Genomic DNA, 22,034 nt, shown 5'->3' with positions numbered 1-22,034 from the left:
CTTGAAAAATCACTGAAAAACACAAATTACCAAAACTGGCATAAGAAGAAATGGACAATCTGAATATTCCTGTATCTATGAAAGAAATTGGGTTTGTAATTTAAAAACAAAATCTTCACAAACACATACGCATCCACATACATACACATAGGCAACTTTCCTAGAGGGAAATGTATAGCTGTGTAAATATTTGTATTAGAAAAGGAGAAATTTCTAAAATCAGTCTTCCACCAACTAGAAAAAGAAGAGCAAATTAAACTCAAAGTAAGTAGAGGGAAAGAAATAAGATAAGAGCGGAAATCAATAAAATAGGAGACAAGCAAACAGAGAAAATCAATAAGACCAAAAGCTAGTTCTCTCAAAAGATCAATAAAATTGATCAACCTCTAGAAAGACTGATCAAGAAGAAAGAAAGGAAGACACAAATTGCCAACACATTTTGATTGAAGTTTGTTTTACTCTTACGTTAAACATTCACATAATTCTAGAGTCAAATCTACAAAACAAGGTATATTCAGAAAACTATAACTTATACCTTTGTCCCTTCCACCCTCTTCCCTTCCTTTCCTATTGGTAATAAGTTTATTTATTTTTCTGGCTTATCCATTCTGTATTTTGGCATAAGAAAATACATGCATAGTGAATATATTTATAGCATTGTTTTAAGGAATGTTGTGTTTCACAGATGGGGGGGTCTCATAGGGTGGTTTAAGATTCTTGTGAATATAGTCATGTTCAAATACAATCAATAAATCCAAATAAAACTCTCTTTGTGTGTTCAAGAACACATGCAAGAGTGTGTTCAACAGATCAATGACTATAGTTACATTCCATAAGTATCTACAGAGTATGTAAAAGGGATTTGTCCTGACTCTGCAGACGGAGAGTTTCATCTTTTTGTTGACTGGAGAGTGACAAAGCATCTGGCCATCTGAATTAGGTTTCTGTGCAAAATTTGTTCAGTTTATTTTTCAGAATCCTATCTTGCATTCCATAGGTCCTGCTAATTCCAAGTGATGCAGATTCCCTTTATAATTTGACTAGTAATGTTCATGGCCCTGATATCATTGGTGGGCAAGTGCATCCTGGCTGGAGGATGGGTCTTTCAAAAGTCTTTTGTTGTCAGTGTTTAAATTTGTGATTCTTTTCATTTTATAGAGTGATGAACCTTAACTGAAAATCCTGACCAAAACAATAATTACTTGTTTGTTTTCTCCTGAGATGAAATGTAATATCAGCATTGATAATACAACTAGTGAATTGTCCTCAGTAGCCATATGGTGACTATACCTACCGGGTGATAAGCATTGGTCGTAATTCCTGATTCTGCTATGATTGTATAAACGCTTGCATAGCTGGATTCAATTGTTTGCATTTCTTTTCAAATTAGAGGTGATAGTGTTCTAATAACTTACAATTTATACCTGGTGGAGACTTTCTGCTACTTACCCTTACGTGGCAAATGTGTTTAGTTGCTACTGTGAAAAATCTCCTTTATAAAAGATGGGTGGAAAACCTGAGCCATCCTATACGAGTTTAGATCGGCCTCTCTCTAATTCAGTGCTGGTTATATGTGCAAAGTTCCTACATAAAAATTACTAGACTCTCTATATTTGTCTACTGTTTAAAAATATAAACGTTTATCTCCTCCCTCTTCTGAACTATCAAGGTTTTTGATTTGTTTGTTGTTCCTTTTTAGGCCCAATTTATATATATGCATATACAATCACACGTATGAAACATAATGTATTAAACTTTGTAAAAGAATGTGGTTTATGAGAGAAATGTTTAAAAATTGATTATTCAGAAAATAAGGAGCGATAAATGCAAAGAAAGTTTATTCTCTCTTCCTGTCTCTCTCCATATATATCACACACACATATATATGCATATGTGTGAGAGATTGTTATAGCAAACAATATTGAATTATTATCTTACTTGTAGTTTTAAAAGCCTTGATTTGAAAACATAATTAAATCTTAACATGGGAAAATTTTAAGCCCAAACCAGTAACGCATTAATTCTTTTGCTAGAACCAAAAAACATTTTGAGCTTAGGAAAAACCACTTTATTTTACCATTAGACAAAAACACAGAGTTAGATCTCACGTAGGGATTGTGCTGTGTCCATGAATCTTTTTTCCTTTCATTTGAGCTCAACTATAGTACTGATTTAGGGTGTAGAGGTCTAGATGATTTTCATGATTAGCATCATTGTGACACAATACTGGTTATTTTTAAAAGAAAAGATGTCTTAATTTACCCTTAGGGACGTATTAGAGAGAATACCTATTTATTGATAGAGTTTTATGTGAGTAATGAAGGTTGGAATCTAGAGAAATATGCACTTTTATAGTAGAGACAAAACTCTTTTGCATTTTATGTTGTGCAGCTAAATACAGACTCATTTTAAAATTTAATGTAAACATTTAGTTTATTTATGACATTATTTGTCTTTGTCACAGGAATAGTCTATTGATTTCCAATTACTCACAAATCTGGGATAAAGTAAGATATTTTTAAGGTCAGTATTGTTTTTGTCCAAAATCTCCAAAGCATAAGATGGTAAAAAAATAGAATTAAGTGAATATTAAAATATAATGTGTTACTGTTACTGTCAATAATAATTAGGGAAATATTATACTTTGAAAATATTACCCAGAAAGTTTAAGTAGAAAATTTCAATAGGTCTGTATATTTGCAATACTATTTGAGTTTCATAAGGACCAATTTATTAAAGGTACAATTGGATTATAATATAATCTTTTATATATATATAACACAACTTTTACTTTGTTTCATTAAAATCTTAAGCAGTTTTAAGCCCGTTTATTAATAATATTCATATGTTCCAAATTTTACATTCTGTTGTAATTGAAAAATGATACCACTTTTCAAATAATTATAGTAAAAAACATAAACATTGAATTTACCATCTTAACCATTTTTAAGTGTAAAGTTCAGTGGTACCACATATGTTCATATTGTTGTACAACCATTGCCACCATCTATCTCCAGAACTCTTTTCATCTTGTGAAGCTGAAACTCTGTACCCATTAAACACTAACTCCCATGTCCCCCCTCCCCAAGCCCCTGGCAACCACCATTCTACTTTCTGTGTCCATGAATTTGATGACTCTAAGTACCTTATCTAAGTAAAATTGTATAGTATTTGTCTTTTTGAGTCTGGCTTATTTCACTGTAGCATGTGACAGGATTTCCTATCTTTTTAAAACCAACTAGCATTCCATTATATCAATATGCCACATTTTATTTGTCTACTCATCTATCGATGAACATTTGGGTTGCTTCCACCTTTTGGCTATTGTGAATAATGCTACCATGAATGTGGATGTACACATATCTCTTTGAGACCCTGCATTCAATGCTTCTGAGTTATATACCCAGAAGTGGACTTGCTAGATCATGCAGTAATTCTGTTTTTAATTTTTTGAGGGACCACCATACTATTTTCCATAGCAGTTGCACCATTTTACATTCCCAACAATGGTGCACAAGGATTACAATTTCTCCACGTACTCGCCAACACTCATTTTCTGTTTTTCTCATAGTAGCCATCCTAATTGTTGTGAGGTGATACCTCATTGTAGTTTTAATCGGCATTTCCCTCTTGCTTGGTGATGTTGAGCATCTCTTCATGTGCTTATTGGCCACGTGTCTATTTTTTTTGGAGAAACATGTTACTATATTTTTATCCCCGTATCTTATTATAATATCTTATTATTTTTCAAAATGGCCTCAGTTCTTGGCAGCATAGAAGATAATTTTTTTCATGTTTTCAATTTTTTATCCTTTATTACAGTGATACAACTAAATCGTTCCTTTTTAGTTGGCAATAGAACCACAGGGCTTATAGTGCAAAGCAGCAGTCCCTGTCTCCCTCCAACCCTACCACTTAGTCTCACTGGTGAACACCAACCATTGTTAACCTCAATATTTTTTTTTTCTGGGTATTTATCCTGATGGGGTTCAGGACATGCTACCCAAAATATGGCACCCTGGCAAATTACATATTTGAAGTTGAAGGAATTGTTTTTAAAACAGCAGAGTCAGGAAGGTCACTCTGACCTCCCCCTACCCCCTTCCTCTGTGAAACAGGCCATAAATCTCTCACGTGCAAGGTACCCTCCATGCACCGGAAGGGGAGAAGACGTTCTTATCACGAGAGATGGGGAATTCAGGGCCAAGAAGTCTGTATAAACAAACCTTGTTAAACTAAACTTAATCGGCCTAGTTACTCCTTCACCATTTACTAACCCCAGCCCAAACCCCTTTGTCTTGTCAATGCTTCACAAATTTATTGTTTCTTTATCTAAAAAGGTATAAAAGCTTCCTGCTCTGGTCACTTCTTTGGGCCTTCATTCTCTTGTGAAGGCTCCCATATACACATAAAAATTCAGTAAGATTTTTAGGCTTTTCTCCAGTTAGTCTGTCTTTGTCAGTTTAATTTTCAGACCCAGTCAGGGACTCTGTGAGGGTGGAGGAAAACTCTCTCCTCCCCTAAAACGTCTTCCAAATAATATGCATTAAAAAATAGTCCTTGATTTTTCATTTTAGGAGATTATCATTTGACTTCCCACTGCAGAAGATTAGGATTAGCTATCATGCACATGCCTACACAGACCCCTACCTCCTACCCCATCATGACCAGATGCATATATATAACTGAATCACTATGCTGCACACCAGAAACTAACACAACATTGTAAATCAAATGTACTTCAATAAAATGTAAAAAAATTTAAAAATTAAAAAGAAAGAAAACACTTTCATCGACTAAAAAAATTACATTAAAAAATAGTATGGCCTAAAAGCAGACACATAGATCATAGAATAGAAAGCCCTGAAATAAACCCACTCTTATATGGTCAATTAATCTATGACAAGGGAGCTAGAATATATAATGGAGGAGAGACAACTTCTTCAGTAAGTGGGGAGAATCCCTCCAGTTGTGATTATCCTTCCGTTTGTAAGTCACCTCCCGGGGTGTGTGTCTTGACTATGCTGCATTTTTGCCCCTCTCCCCATCTCATTGTGGTGCCTTTTTTGTATCTTCAGTTGCAGAAAATCTTTTCTGCTAGTCTTCATGTCATCCTCATAGACAGTTGTTCTGCAAATAGTGGTAATTTTGGTGTGCCCATGGCAGGAGGTGAGCTCAGGGCCATATTGGCCATACCTCCACAATTTTTTTTTTTTTTTTGATATTTTGGGACGTCCATTCTGGAGCCCACCGTCATTCGTTCATTTCAAAATTATTTGCTGAGTGTTTCCCGTGTGACAAGACCATTCTAGCTGCTGGGGATACAGCATGGACCAGGACAGGCAAGGAGACTTCAGTAAGCTTCCACTCAAGTGGAGGATGGGGAAAATAGACAACAAGAATTAAATATTATGTTAGGAGATGATATATGCTATGAAGAAAAATAAAGCAGGGCACGGGGGATAGATGGTGCTGGAGGAGGCAGATTTTACAGAGGATGATCAGGAAGGGCCTTTCTAAAGAGGTCATTTGAGCATGGACCTAAATTAAATAATGGAGTAAGCCATTCAGCATCTGGTGGAGGAGCATTCCTCATGGAAGGAATAGTCAGTAATGTTGAGATGTTTGGTCACAAATTAAAAGTGAGAGTCTTCAGCAAGATCATGGATTTTCAGCAGTTAGTTCATGTGCAGCTACAGAGTTAGAGGAAGGTTGAAGCAACCTGGGTGAGAGTTTTGCCAGGGGAGTTGAGAGTGCAAGGAAGGGGCTATGATGATGTGATAATGGAAGCTAAGCTGTGTAATGAGGGTAGCTGGTGGAAGGGGGCTGAAGAAAGATGGTTGATGTACACTGAGAAAGTGATCAATGCATTGGAGGTTACTGCAGGGTTGAGACATTGATGGAGCATGAAATATGGGAGGAGGTGGTCAGCGAGTACAGTGTTTAGGAATTGAACTTTTTGAGGTAAAAGATGACAAGAGCTAGAATAAAACCACACTTTGGCCAGGAATGTGCCTTGCACAAAGATTCCCAGCAAGAGGGCAAGCAGGAAAAAAAATCCAGTCCACATTCCCCTCACCACTCCTGTGCCTGGGGCCTCTGTTGCCCAGAGGAGATGACTCTTTCTAATTTATCCCTGTGTGCTTTAGCGTCTACTCAGTAGCCTGGGTTCAGCAGCATTTCCGGGGAGGGTCAGAATTTGTTTAGAGCAAGAAAGTAAAGGCAACGCTTTCACAGAAAAGTTTGAATTTGCAGGGGAGTTGGCTGATGAGAGACCCTGAGACCCAGAGGCATGGTGGTAGGTTCAGGGGTAAAAACTATTAGAAGGAAACAGAATAGCTTTATAACCTTGGGGAGGGAAGGAGCTCTTAAACAAGAGTTTTTTTAATTTAAGGTCAAAAAAAAAAAAATCAATGCATTTGACCATTTAAAGATTTGAGTTCAATAGAGTGCCCTGTAGACAAAGTGAGCAGACTAATGACAGTCTGAGAAAAATTTGTGCAAAGCCAAGAACAGAGCCATAGCTAGAACATTCAAGAACTGCAGATCAGCAAGAAGAAGACAGGAAACTCAGTTTTTAAAATGGCAAAGGATTTGCTAGTTAATGCACCGAAGGGGAAACACACCTGGCTAGTAAGCACATGAAGGGATGTTCAGTTTCACCAGTAATGAGAAAAATGCAAATCAAAACAACAGATACGACTTTACTAAAGTCAAGAAGTTAGGAGTTATTAAGTTCTGGAGAATAGGGGTGAATAAGAACCCTCGGGACCCAGAAGTAGCCCTTTCCTCCTCAGCTCCAGCCCCACATGTCCACAGTCCTGCCATCAACCCCATTTGCCAAAGGAGCTAGGAGGAACCCCCTATAACAGGCCTGCTGACCTCGGACGTGACTGCAAACCCTGAAGCAGCCCTGTGACCCAGCTCCAGCCCTGCTTTATGTGGTTCCAGGGGCAGTTCTGCCTGCTCAGGGACCCAGCAGGAGCCACAGCCATTCACACCTCTGATAACAAGCCCACTGTCTCCAAACCCAACTTTGAACCAAGAAGCAGCCCCATGACCTGGCTCCAGCCCTACTTAACCACAGCCCTAGAGGCAGTCCTTTCAATCTGGGGACTCAACAGGAGAAGGTCTTTACCTGCTAAAACCAGTCAAGACTAGAAGTGTTTGCTTCTTCAAATGCACAGACACCAATGCAAGGTTATACAGACCATGAAGAATTAGGCAGTCATGACAAAACAAAGGACACTAATAAAGCTCCAGGAACTGATCCTAAAGAAATGGAGATCCATGAACCGCTTGACAGAGAATTCAAAATAATCATCTTAAAGTAACTCAGTGGGCTGTAAGAGAACACAGATAAACAAGTAAACAAAATCAGGAAAACAATACATGAAAGAAGTTTATAAAGAACCAAACAGAAATCCTGGAGCTGAAGAATACAATGACCGAACTGAAAAATTCAACAGTGAGCTTCACAACAGATTCATTCTTGCAGAAGAAAGAATCGGTGAACTCAAAGACAGGTTATTTGAAATTATCCAGTCAGAGAAACAAAAAGAAAAAAGAATGAAAAAGAGTGAAGAAAGCATTTGAGATTTATGGATCCTATCAACTGAAATAATATATGCATTATGTGAATCCCAGGAAAGAAGAGAGTGACAGATAATGGACAGACAAAGGGCAGAAAACCTATCTAAAGAAAAAATGGCTGAGAACTTCCCAAATCTAAGAAGGGAAATGGACATCTTGATTCATGGAGTACAAAATAAATAAAGAACTCAACTCAACAGCCAAAAAACAAATGACCTGATTTTAAAATGGGCAAAGGACCTGAATAGACATTTCTCAAAAAAGAACATACAAAAGGCCAACAAATATGAAAAGCTGCTCAAAGCCACTAATCATCAGGAAAATACAAGTCAAAATCACAGTGAAATATCACCTCATACCTATTAGAGTGGCTGTTATCAAAAAGAGAAAATTATGTTGGTGAGGATGTGGAGAAATGGGAACTTTTGTTCACTGTTGGTAGGAATGTAAGGTAGTACAGCCATTATGGAAAACACTACAGAGATTCCTCAAAAAGTTAAAAATAGAACTACCAAATGATCCAGCAATCCCATTTCTGATATATATCCAAAGGAAATGAAATCAGTATCTCAAAGAGATATCTGTGCACCCATATTCATTGCAACATTATTCATAATAGCCAAGATATGGAAACAACCTAAATGTTAAACAGATGAATGGATGAATAAAATGTGACATATAGAATAGAATATTATTCAGCCTCAATAAAGAAGGAAATCCTGTCATTTGCAACAACATGGATGAAACCTGAGGACATTATGCTAAGTGAAATAAGAGAAATACTTCATGATCTCACTTATATGTTAAACTCATAGAAGCAGAAAGTTGAATGGTGGTTGCCAGGGGTTGGGGAGTAGAGGAAGTGGGGAGATGTTGGTCAGAAGGTACAAGGTTTCAGTTATGCAAGATGTGTATTTGGGGATCTCATGTACAGCATGGTGACTATAGTTAACAATACTGTATTGTACACTTGAAATTTGCTAACAGGGTAGATCTTAAGTGTTTTCACCACACACACAAAAAAAGGTAACTATGGGAGGTGATGGATAGGTAAATCAACTTGATTATGGTGGTCATTTCATGATGTAAACATACATCAAAACATCAAATCATACACCTTAAATATACATACCTTTTGTCAATTATACCTTAATAAAGCTGAAAAAATTTTTAATTAGAAAAACTCATGTCATGAAGCAACTAAAATTTTCAGCTAATGGGAGGGTACAATCATTTAAAAAACTGTTTCAGTATCTATAAAAGCTAAACATATGTGTCTGCTATGACCTAACTGTTCCACGGCTAGGTACACAATCAATAGAAAAATGGGCATATATATACCAGAAGACATATCCAAAAAAATTATAGTAGTTCTTGTGCAGAGGGTATAGCTCAGTGGTAGGGTGCGTGCCGAGGATGCACAAGGTCCTGGGTTCAATTCCCAGTACCTCCATTTAAAAATAAATAAATGAATCTAATTACCTACCCCCCTCAAAAAAAAAAAAAAAAAAAAAGAGAGAACACAAGATGGGCCTCCAAGGTGCTAATAATGTGTGTTTCTCATCTTGGGTAGTGGTTACCTGGATGTTCACTTTGTGGTCATTGAGTTAAATATGTTTGTTTTGTGTACTTTTCTGTATGCACATTATATTTTACAATGAAAAAGTTTAAAAAAGAAGAGGATTTACTGGCAAGGAAACATTACTGAAGTATCATAAAGTGAAAAAGTTCTACAAAACTATTTCTATGGCATGGTCTTAATTGTACTATGAATATACATTTATACGTGTTTACATAAATTAAATGATTTGGAGTGATATACACCAAGGTAAAATGGTAGTTATCCCTGGATGCAGTCACAAGTGTTTTTTATTTCTTTGTGTCTGTGTATTTTCTGATCTTCCTGTAATAAGCCTTTATTGCTTTTCTAATAAGAAATAAAGTCATTTTGTAGTATCAGCCTGGGAATAACAGATCAATAGAACGGAATAGAAAACTGAGAAAGAGATTCAATAGATATAAGAATTTGATGTGTGGTAACAATGGGATTTCGGTCAATGGGGAAAAGATAGGCAGTTCAGTACATTTCATTGGTTCAACTGGCTAACAGTTGGGAAGATAAAGTTGAGCTCTACCTCATACCAGATGCTAAACAAACCCCCACGTGATTTAAATGCAAACAAAAAACTTTAATCTTACTAAGTAAAAGCATAAAGTTTTCGAAGGAAATACAAGCAAACAGTTCCAACATCTTAGAGTGGAGAAGGCTGTTCTAAGCCTCGTATCAAAGTTGGCAAGCACAAAGGGACAGGTTGATGGACTTGACAATATAAACACATAAAACTGTAATAAAGGTATTTTAAACACCATAAGTTCACAATAATAACAGCTATAAAATACCTAGGAATAAATTTAAGAGGAAATGTGGAATGCCTAATAACTTTATTGGAAGTCACGAAAGAAGACCTGGGAAAATGGAGCACTTGGTAGAGGGAGTGGAATTTATGCACTGCAGCTCTGCCTGTATTTCAAAAGAGAGACAGAAAGAGAGAGAGAACCTAAACATTCGTAAATTAATTCTTCTGACTGCATGATGTGCTGTGGTGTAAAAGAATGCATTAGCTCTACATGCAGGGAAGATTTCTCTGCCGCTTCCTCTCACACCCCCAAGCCTGGAGGAGGAGGAGTTGCTGGGCTTAGATTGGGTCCTGCTTAGCAGGGGTGCGTCACTGTGTTGAATGGACATGCCCATGCGTGGTCTTCCCTATGCAGCCCCTCCATGCACACCCTGATGTTCTCATCACTCTCAGGCTTCCTTGAGACTGGCCTGGCCAAGCCCTACCTTCTGCCCTCACCCTGGGATCTGCTGACCTGCTTCAGATCCCCCTTACCTCTGGGCTAGTCAGATGCCCAGACTCAGCCCAGGCTCTGTGCTACCATCCAGCTTCTATCCCTGAGTCCTGTGTGAGACTGTGGCCAGGCCCGCGAGTTCAGATTGCCCTCAGCCTCCTGACCCAGAAGACAAATGAGGATGCATGGTCACATGGTTGCAGTGTGACTGCAACAGGCAATGTCTAGTCATCACTTTATAACCAGAGGACACTGTGGCAACGTGGCATCGTGCTGTAGGAAGAAGTGATTCCATGAACCCAGATGCTAGATCTGGATGGTGTGAACAACTAGAAGCAACTCTAAACTAGCTAGTAAGCTAGAATAGCATATTAGTGAAGAACACAGACTTTAGACTGCCTGCTTTCAAATCCAGGTTCTACATCTGTCTAGCTCTGTGGCCTTTGACAAGTTAGTCAGCCACTCTGTGCCTCAGTTTTCTCCTCTGTAAAGTACTATTATCCTAAAATAGTATTATAGTACTACCTCCCTTTCAAGGCTCTTATGAGGAATAACCGAGTTAGCATATGTAACGCGTACTTAGAACCGTGTTGGTTGTTAGCATCACTACAATGGAATCCAAGAGACTCAGAAAAGCCCCTGCAGAGCTCCACCCTCTCCAGCTGGCTGCTCTAGCACCTCTCCTGAGAGGGAGCCAGGAAAGGGGAGAAGTCACTTTCTAACACCCCCAGTCCTCTGTCACCTAGCAGTGCTGGCTGAAACTCACCTCCTGTGTGCAAAGTGCAGTAAAAAGTAATTGCTACAAGATGGAAGCATCAGGGCCCACATTTTGTGCTGGTTCTCAAACCCAGGCCTCTCTCGCATCAGGCATTTGCTCTGCTAATGAAATGAATGGTGCTTCGATCCTCATTTGGCTGCTGATCCAGGGACATGAGCTCCTTTCGGAATCTTTCATGTGATGGGCAAGTGTGACCTTCCAGGGGTTCCTGGTTGCGGTCCCTTCAAAACCCCACCTCCACACCGCTCAGGGATGATGTCAAAAGATACCCATCATGTGTTGTTGAATGAAAAAGCAAAAGGCAGAACAGTATGTCCAGTACAACAGTATGTGTAAAACACACATGAAAATGTATTTTCAAAGTCTAGAAAGATGGATGCCAAACAATTTGGAGTGGTTATCTCAGGCTAGTTTTCCCAGGGACAGGGGTGAGGGGGTGGAGTAGGGCGCACTGCAATTTTGCTGTAGACCTGTTAGTAATGTCTGTCGTTTCCATAGCAAGCATATGCAACGTTTGCTGTTAAAAAAAATAGTAATCTTTTTCAACGTATATCAAATCATGGAAAAATATTTGCAACACAGATGGCAAACTAAGGGTTAAAGCAATATCTAGAATTGTTTATGAGCAGAAAAAGTAGTTGAAAAGAATAGAATAATACAATAACAGTGGTTATCCCTAGAGTAGAGCTTAATGAGATATTTTAATTTTCTTCTTTATACCCTTTCCTATATTTTCCAAACATTTAGCAATAAAAATGCATTGTGCTTTTCAAGTCAGAAAAATATGATTTTTTTAATTGAAAGGAAATTCAACAATAAACATAATTAAAGAGAGGATCCAAAAGGAGACCAGAAGGCTTAAAAGGTTTGAAAGGACAGAAGGTAAAATGAGATCATTGAAAAAGGAAAAATAATGGGGAATAGTACAAGTCAGAACAGTAAAATATATACATGAAAATAAGACAAAAGAACAAGGTAAGATACTAATTTTTTTATTTTTAATATTAAAAATCAATAGCCAGAAAGGTTGAAAAGAAACTGCTGGAAAGCAGGCCGGGGTGAGTCCTCGTGCAGGTCTTGCAGGAAAGAGACCCTGGCTGAGCCCCAGGAGTGTGACACGACCTTTGCCAACTTTGTGACCCCCCCTCAGCAGCCAGGTGAACTTCCCAGATCCTCCGCCTTATCTCAGACTCATGTGCACACTTGTCTAACACTCCCAGGACTGCAAACTCCATGAGGGCCCATGCTGGATGCCCACGTGCTTCAGTTCCCACTAGATCCATCCCTTCCCTGCCACTTGCTCCAGACCATCCTGAAGCCTTCCAGGCTCCAGGCCGCAGCAGTCTCAGGTCAGGCATGCAGTGCAGCCCCCTGAGAAGCCTCGGCAAGTCATCTCACCAATCCAAGACTTGGCTCCCAGCCATAAAACATTGTGGCACGATTAATCACATGATATTTGCAAAGTGCCTGGCACACAGTAGGTGATTAGCAAATGCTTAGGGAGTCAGTGACTGAGGGGCATCCCATCTCCCAGAGGGTAGCACAGAAAATCAGAATTCCAGCCTACCCAGGCTCCACGTAGGCACCACTCTGCCCACCCACTAAGACAGACCCCTCTTAGCAGCTCCCTTGGCCTGTACATCAAAGAAAGCACAAAGCAGCCCCATACTAACCCCAGGCCAGCTGAGGAGACTCTACTCAAGATAGAATGGGGCCCACTGGGCACAGAAGGGAGCCCGGAGGCTGGCACCAAGCCTTCGGCAGGCCTCCTCCCTACCCAGCCCCCAGACCAAGGCCCCTCAGCCTGAGCAACATCCTATGAGCCTCGGTACAGCTCAGAGCCTTCAGCCAACTCAGCGGGGCCCCTGAGCTGCTGGCTGGGGATGCATTTGTGGTCATCAGTTAATTTTAGGGTGACACTCCTCCTTAACTTTCCAATATGTCCTTAAACTTATAGCTGTAGTCAGCCCACGACTAACTGTTGCTGGTAAGAGCAATGCAGGCTGTCCCAGGACTAGGGCTGTGCTTGGCAAAAGGTAATGCGGAAGCAAATCACCTGGGATTTTGTGAAAATGCAGATACTGATTCAGTAGGTCCAGGGTGGGGCCTGAGGTTCGCATTTCTAACCAGCTCCACACGGATGCTGCTGGTCCAGGAACCGCACTTTGAGTGGCAGCTGCTAGACGGTGCCTTCATGCCCATGCAATTATTAAACCGGGAGGACTCTGAGACCATGTTTTCCTTCTTCCTATTAAGACCAGAAATTCTTCCTGCAGCATTTCTGGTGACAGGACAGTGCCTGGCATGTACTAGGTGCTAAATAGATGTTAGTTGGCCCGAAATAAAATTACTTCCAGGAATAGGAAGCTCTTCTGGTGGAGGCAGTTCTCTTATGGTTAGAAAGCTCCTTCTGTTGAGCCCACACAGGCTCCTGAACCTGCCACCCACTGGCCTTGGCACACCCCATGCCGCTGCTACCACCAGGCCCCGTGGCACAGCACCGAGGCTGAGCTAAGTGTTTGCAACCTAAAACACAAACAACAAGCCAACAAAAAGGATGGACTCCCCAAAACTGAAAACAGTACAATCACAATGAATAAATGTTTAACTGTCTGCAAAATTTAACATTTGTCAAGCAGACAACAGCGATGCAACTCTTACATAGTTAGATACAAATTATATTTAATTGTGGATACAGGTGCATTTTAATAAGCTTCATGTGACCAAGGCCAGATGGCTTCATTGGAGAATTCTGTCAAATATTTAAAGAAGAACTAGGACCAATCCTCCTCAAACTCTTCCAAGAATGTTGAAGAGGAGGGAACACACCCAAACTCACTCTGTGAGGCCAGCATTGCCCTCATATTAAAGCCAGACAAAGACACTACAAGAAAAGAAAACCATAGACTGATAAACACTGATGCAAAAGTTCTCAACAAAATACTAGCAGACCAAATTCAACAGCCCATTAGAAAGATTATGTACCATGACCAAGTGGAATTTATTCCTGGAATGCAAGGATGATCCAACATACAAAAATCAATCAAAGTAATACACCACATTAGCAGAATGAAAGACAAAAACCACATGACCATCTCAATTGATACAGAAAACGCTTTAGACAAAATTTAACATACTTCTGTTACGATAACATTCAACAGACTGGGTGTAGAAGGAAACTACCTCAATATAATAAAGGCTACATATGACAAGCCAACAGCTAACATTACACTCAATGGTGAAAACTTTTCCTCTAAGGTCAGGAACAAGACAAGAATGTCCACTCTCCCCACTTCTTTCAACATACTACTGCAAGTTCTAGCCAGAGCAATTCGGTAAGAAAAAGAAATAAAATGTGTCCAAGTTGGAAATGAAGAAGTAAAATTATTTCTGTTCACAGATGATACAATCTTATATGTAGAAAACCATAGAGATCACACACACACACACACACACACACACACACACAAATTGTTAGAATAAACAAATTCAGCAAAGTTGCAGGATGCAAAATGAACACATGAAAATCAGTTGCATTTCTACACACTAACAACGAACAACCCAAAAAAGAATCACACAATGAAAACTACAAAACATTGCTGAAAGAAATTAAAGAAGACATAAATAAATAGAAATTCATCCCATGTTAATGGATTAGAAGATTTTGAGCAAGGGTGCCCAGACCACTTAATGGGGAAGGAACAATCTCTTCAACAAATGGTGCTGGGAAAACTGGACATCCACTTGCAAAAGAATAAAGTTGGACGCTTTCTTTGCACCATATACACAAATTAATTCAAAATGGATTAAGACCTAAACATAAGACCCAAAACTATAAAAACTCCTTGAAGAAAGCATAGAGGAAAAGCTTCATGAAATTAGATTTTGCAGTAAGTTCTTGAATATGAAACCAAAAGCACAGGCAGCAAAAGCAAAAACAGACAAATGAGATATTACTTCATAACCATGAAAAACAGAAACTCACCCATTTAAAAAACATTTGTTTAAACAAAATATTGACCAGGATGTGGAGAAATAGTAACCCTTAAGGACTACTGTGGATGGGAATGTAAAATGGTACAACTGCTATGGAGAATAGTATGGCAGTTCCTTAAAATTTTATATAAAAATACCAGATGATCCAGCAATCCTACTTCTGGGTAAATATCCAAAAGAATTGAAAGCAAGGAGTTGAACAGATATTTGCACACTCATATTTATAGCAGCATTATTCACAACAGCCAAGAGATGAAAGCAACTGGAATGTCCCTTGATGGATGGATGGATAAACAAAATGCGGTATATACATACCTTTAGTCTTTAATCTAAAAAAGAAAGGAGGGGGAAATGGGAGTTTTTGTTTAATGTGTACAGAGTTTCCATTTTGCAAAATGAAAAATTCTGGAGATCTATTGCACAACAATGAGAATATACTTAACACTACTGAACTATACACTTAAAAATGATTCAGTTGGTAAATTTTATGTTATGAGTTTTTTACCACACACACACAAAATTTAAAACCATCCCCAAAAATGGGGAGAAAAGGAAAGAAATAAAAAAAAATCAGGTGATTTTGAAGTGCCCCATATTTGTAAACCACTGACCCAGTGTGAATCTGGATGGCTTCTGGGAGGAAAAGCAGCTTTGAGCTGAACAGTGAAAGGCAAACATGTTTTTGACTGGGTGAAGAGGAGGGGAGACATTACCAAAGAAGGAATTAGTTCAGCAGAAGCATCATTAGCATCATTGCAAACACTTCTTGTAAGTGCCTGTCCTGTGTGAGGCATGCGGTTCACGTGTTCTCTCACTTAATCCTTACAACAGCAACCCTACAATACGAGGTGGGCACTAAGTGTCATTTTGCAGAAGAGAAGGTGGATGGCAGTTCAGGGAGCCATCAAGGCAACTAAAGCAAACAGTGCATGTAGAGATGAGGCACACTGGAAGGGAGGAGATAGTCAAAGGCCTTGATACCAGGCAGAGACATTCACGTGATACCATGGAACAGGGAGTCATTGCAGGTTCTGGAGCAGAAGCATGATGTGTTTCCAGTGGTGCTGTCAGCAGGTGAATGTGGAAGCAGTATGTGGGGAAGGCCTGGCTGAGCCTCTGTGCTCTGCACCAGGGTGGAAACCTGATCAGTACAAAAGGGGTGACAAATAGATGTGCAAGTTGGAGGTCAAAGGAAATCAACCCTGAAGCAGATGCCCATTGTCCATCTCCTCCCACCCCCAACACTCCCAGGCCTCCTCTCTGAATGATTCATATCCCCTGGGGTTCTCCTGGTTCTCCTGGTACCTGCTCTACTCCCGCTGAGCAAAACCAGTTGGGGCAAGTCTGCATTTTCCTGCAGTTTGGCATGGGGGACACCACCGGTCCCTGTGACCGCCCTCTGCTGGAGGCTTCTAGGCTGGCAAGTGTCTGCAGGCTCTGGACATTGGGCCCAGTTAACCTTCATTTTTTATTAGAGTGATAGGTTGTCTTTCAGAGCCTCGGTGATATTAATTACAGCTGTTGTATAACAACATGATGTTTCACAGAGGACAGAGTTCTCTGTCCCAGAGGCATCTGGCCCCCAGGACCATCACCCACAAGAGGATTGACTTCTCAAGGATTCTGGACTCCCTCCTCTTTCTGCTTCTTAGCACAAGCCTTCAGCCCCCAAGCCCATCCTCAGGAGGGCCGATCAAGCAGAATCCTGGGGCTCCGGTGGGTTATGCTGGAAGCTGGTCTTTAACCACGGAGAATTCTAGAACTCTGATCTAAAAGCTGGACACAGATGACCATGACAGGACAGTCCTGCTTCAATAAAGAAAGGCAGTGAAGTCTACTGTTATAGGATTCTTCCAAGAAGGGCCTCAGCCTCACACGAGGAACACCATAATGGAGTCATACATTGCGCTGTCAGGTTTTCAAACCTCTTTTAGCAACAAACCCCTGGAACCTTGGCTGCTGGGCCTTCTTGGCACTGAGGCAGCTCTGCAGGGCCCAGGATTCCTGGGGTCACAGCTACAATCCCTTCCAACCATAAGAATCCACACTTTACCATTTGAAGCCAATCAAATAGTATTAAATGAAGGAAGACAAATATATTTGAAAATCAGATTCACCCTGGGGGGATCAAGTGTTTGTTTCTGAATTAACCCAGGCTGGATTCAGAGATTCCCAAGTTTCTGATTTATTTCTCCTCTTTTGGTAATAAAATGAAAAATTTTGAAGTATGGAGATGGAGAACAAGCCAGAGACCATACTAAGTGCTTTAAACATGTTTCTCTTTTCATCTTCACAGTAATCCTCTCACCCCCATGAATAAAAGGAAGCTGGAAAGTTCATAAGTGATCTGCCCAAGGTCTCCCAGCTGGAAGCCAGGATTCAGATTCAGGTCTGTCTGGCACCTAAATCGATCAGCCTGTCTCCCTTCCACCCCCTCAGCCCCTGTCCCATTTAACAGCCCCACCCCACCACTTCCACTATCAGGGATCCCAGCGCACACCTAGTTCTTTGTTGCTGCCCCACCCGCCTCCCTACCACGTCCTCCAGGGCATAAAACAGAGGTAAGTGCGTTAAAAATTTATACCGTACACTGGAAAATGGCAGGTCCCAAAACAGAGAATATTAAGACCACCTGGGGCAATAAAGGATTCTGGAGAGTTTTTGAAGTGTTTCCACATTCCACATTTCACTTAATGCCCACATGCATCCTGTGAAAGAGACCAGTGTTAATAGCTCTGTTTTATAGATAGGACATGAGGCTCAGAGAAGCTGTGACCCATCCAAGGTCACATAGTTAAGGAAAGCGCCTCAGTCAGGACTAAAGGGATGTAAGTTTCTGGATGGAGAGGCACTGGCTAGAACCCAGCTCTTCCGCAACCTGGGCCAGCGCTCCCGCCATCCACTCCAGGAAGCAGCAGTCTGCATAACGATCTGAAGACAACGTCTCCCCACTGAGCTCCTCCTCCCCAGCACATGCTGTTTTCTCATCCTTCTTCTTTTTTTCTTCCCTTCCTTTTTTCTCACCATAAATTACATCCCTTGTCTAAAGAATAATTAATGCCACTTAAATAAAGGGAGCAGCAGCCTCATTCCTGTGCTCACATAATTAAGGACTGTCACTTGCATCGCCTGCCTGTGGACACACCCAAGGTGTACCCACCTCTTACTGAGCTTTGAACTATGTGCCAAGCAGGTGCATGCTTAGCTCAGTACATCCTCACCACAAGTCTCTGAAGTAGGTTTCCATATGCCCTCTTTGCAGATGAGGCAGTAGAGGCCCAGAAATGTCACTCATGGCTTGTTCAAGGTCATATAACTTGTAAGTGGCACAGCTAGACTTGAACCTAAGTTTGTCTGACACTAAAGTCCATGTTCTTCACCCCACGGTTCCAACTGAGGGATAACCAAACTGTGGCCAGCCTTTACTTCTCCATCTTTAGAACTCTTCCTGTTAACAGAATACTTTAGCATGCATATAGGTTAGACCAGGCTTGAAGATATCTAATGATAATAATAATTGCGTTCACCACATAGTGGGTGCTTACTTTAGGCATTGTGCTTTACCCCATTATGTCTTTCAGTCCCCACCAATACTTTGTGAAGTGGATACTGCTAGCCCTGTTTTACAGATGAGGTAACTGAGGCCACCAGCACATAGTTTGTGTGTGATAAAATGAGGATTTGGACTCAGGTCTGGGTGATGCCTGAGCCCTTGCCTTAACCGCCTCTCCCCACCTTGCCTACCAGGTTTACTGTTCTTCCAAACATGACATGAATTCTCTCTGCCTCTGGAGTTGGGCCAAAAGAGGTATGTCTGGTCAGTTTGGCCATCAGGAGATTCAGAGCACCCTGAGTGTCCCGTCACCTTGTTTCTGCCTGAGGCTGGCTGCCTTTCCCTGCAAGAGAACTGCTCTGGGTTTCAGGACAGATGCCAGGTATCAGCTAGAATGTCTGCTGGAGACCTGGGAACATATGTGACTTGCCTGTTTGGAAGTACAGAGGAGACTGGAGCTCACACTGTTTAAAAACAGTTCCCTTTCTTTCAGCAAGATGTGTGTGCACTGCTTATCCTCCAAAGAGAGGAGTGGGGTATTTGAATCAAAAGTGTGGGATCTGGGAGTCTGCCAGGGGGCTCACTAAGGCAGCAGTCGATGGTTGTTCGAGAGAGGGCCCCTTGGTTGCCAAGTGACAGAAAACCCAAACCAAACTGATTTAAGCAGTTTGTTGACATACAGAGCTAAAACCCCAGGGTAGGTGGAGCTTCAGGTGCAGCTTGATCAGAGAATCAAAGGATGACTGACTCCAAGTCCCGCTTCTCAGCTTTGCTCTCCTCCACACTGGCTTCACTTCCTGTCACCGCAAGATGGCGGCCATAGCACCAAACCTCACACCCTCTCAGGAGAAGGGAGGCAGTGATCTAGTCAGTCAAACAACTGAGTTTCACTGGCTCTAGCAGGCGTGGCTTGGCTCAACACTGACAGTGGGAAATGTGATGCATTGATTGGCTGGGCCCTGGGGGTGGGGATCAACATACACCCAATAGCATGGACTTAGAGAGACAAAGGGTAGTGCCCTCAAAATCATATTGGGATGCATTATAAGAAGCAGGATAAGTAGGTGTTGGATGTCAGAAAGAAAGAGAAAAAAGGAAGGAAAGAAGGAAGAGAGGAAGGAAGGAAGAAGGAAAGAAAGAGTGGTTATGGAGATGTGCCTAACAGCTTCCAGACAAGCTATGCTCCAAAATTTCATTTGTAAATCAGTTTCTAACTCATTACATTTGTACCCATGTGGTTGAGAGGGAAGGGGGAATTTTTAATTGTAAAGTTCCCAGACTAGCCTAAAAATTTTTATTTAATCCATAATATAGTGGAAGTGCTTGGATATTTGCAATGAAAAATAGAATGCAAAACTTACAACCGTGGATGATAAATAAAAAGAATTGGGATCTGAAACCTTGTCTTTGTTATGAGTGCTGATGCTTGAGAAAAAGCAAGTTTAATTAATGAGACTAAGCTAGCAGATGGAGACTCCAGTGGGGATCTGAAGGGGGCTTCTGAGCACTTCCAAGGGCTCAGGAGGTTGATGGCAGGGCTTTCTGTTACGCTGAATTTCCCTTTACATATTATAGTTTTCTTTATTCTTGATATAGGTGTGTCAAGAACATTCTTACATCTTCTTCTTCCAGGTGTACAAGGAAAATGAGTCTTTGCAACTCCACTATGATTCAGATCATTCTGGATTCACAAACGCAATCCAAGGGAGGGAGAGGAGAGCAGGAGATGGTCCCACTGCACCTGGGCAAGAAGTGGTGGTTGGGGGGCAGGGCAGGGGAGGGACTGGAGGCTGGACACTGAATGTGAGAGGCTGGCCTACCTGGGGGGTACCCAAGCCTGCAGGACAGAGTAAAGGAGAAAGCTGCCAGCCTCCTCCTATTAATCACAGGCACAAGATGCATTCAAACCCATCTTTCTCCAGCACTCTGCATTTCCCCTGTCAGACCATCTAGAAGTATGGGGACAGCAACCAAGCTAAGCCTAGGCCGACGGCCCCCCTGTTGGTCGGTGAAGTCGGTGAGGTCCATTCTCTGGCAGGTACGTGCATTGCTTCTGTCTCCTTGAAGCAGCTGATTGTATATTTACTTTCCTCTTCTTTTCACTTTGCTTCTCTCCCCACTGGCAGCTGGGACACAGAATTTCCTTGCCTAGAACACAAATCTGACCCCATCACTTTGCACCCCTCAAAACCTTTCAGTTGCCTGGTGACTACAGCAACATTTCTCCAAGTCTGTCCCTTAGAATCTTCATTCTTTGGTCAAATAAGTTTAAGAAATCCTCTATCTCATACCCATTTTAGAGAATCCAAACCCAAAGACAAATGAAGGTCTCCAAGCAGTCTTTTGGTAAAGGACATCTTTTACTTTTTTACTCCATCAGTTCTAAACCTTGCTTGACATTGAAGCCCTTCGTATGTAATCTTATTTAACAAACACATTTGGGGAATCACTGGTCTGCAAGATAAAATCTAGATACCTTAACACAGCATCCAAGACCCTTCCTTTCTGACCACAACCCCTCTTTCCAGCCTCACTGCCTAGAGTTCTTCCACCGATGCTCCCTGGTTCCCACCACACTGACCACACACAAATGCTTTGCACTTTCATTTCTCTGTATTTTTGTTCCTATTATTCCTCATTCCTTCCCTTTTCCTTTTTCCTAGGAGCTCCATTCAGATGATTATTTTGTTGATATGAATGATGCACACCTACTGAACGCCTATGTGCCAGGCCCTCTCCAGTCAGCTTTACCCACTCAGGCCCCTGGCTTCAGAGCTGGAGCAAGATGCTGACAATGACTGTTGCCTTCTGTGCTTTGATACCCCTTTCCACTTGGCTCCCACAGCCTCTGATATCAAAAGCCCACTCTCAATTCTTGGTTATCCTAGACCCCCTCTCCCTAGCTTGGGTCTCCAATCAGATTTCCCCTCTCCACTTCCTTCCCTCTTAGAAAAGAGCTTTGCAGCACCTAGTTGACAAGGATGATTGAAACCCTCAGGGTTTGTTCATTCATTCATTCATTCTACAAATATTGATTGAGCATGGGGGTTTTTAAGTTCGGCATGGTCTCACTGCACCACAGGCCAGGGGAGACAGACAGGAAACACAGCCTTATGAACAATTCAATAATTGCTAATGTGCATAAGAGAAAAGCAACAAATAACATACAAAGGAACTCCCATAAGGTTATCAGCTGATTTTTCAGCAGAAACTCTACAGGCCAGAAAGGAGTGGCACGATATATTTAAAGTGATGAAAGGGGAA

The 22,034-nt window shown here is 41.1% G+C and overlaps 1 protein-coding gene and 1 non-coding gene across 27 annotated transcripts in view; both read left to right on the top strand.

Moving 5' to 3' along the window:
- The window catches only part of LOC106730673, a 46,443-nt gene extending 24,409 nt beyond the window's left edge, over positions 1 to 22,034 (top strand). For 4 of the 26 annotated variants that reach the window (XR_004315580.1, XR_004315562.1, XR_004315563.1 and 1 more), the window contains one exon: positions 17,514 to 19,864. Coding sequence is in view for 2 of the 26 variants with exons in the window: in XM_032468931.1 (XP_032324822.1) it covers positions 17,514 to 17,516 (3 nt within the window). In the remaining 24 variants the exon portion in view is untranslated. The other 22 variants (XR_004315576.1, XR_004315579.1, XR_004315581.1 and 19 more) reach the window with 22 other exon arrangements.
- Positions 8,975 to 9,046, top strand: TRNAP-AGG. Its single transcript has one exon. It is a non-coding gene; the product is annotated as a tRNA-Pro (tRNA).

Source organism: Camelus ferus, chromosome 27 (assembly GCF_009834535.1).
Source record: "Camelus ferus isolate YT-003-E chromosome 27, BCGSAC_Cfer_1.0, whole genome shotgun sequence".
Classification (NCBI taxonomy): domain Eukaryota; kingdom Metazoa; phylum Chordata; class Mammalia; order Artiodactyla; family Camelidae; genus Camelus; species Camelus ferus.
This window is presented reverse-complemented; position numbering and strand designations above follow the sequence as displayed.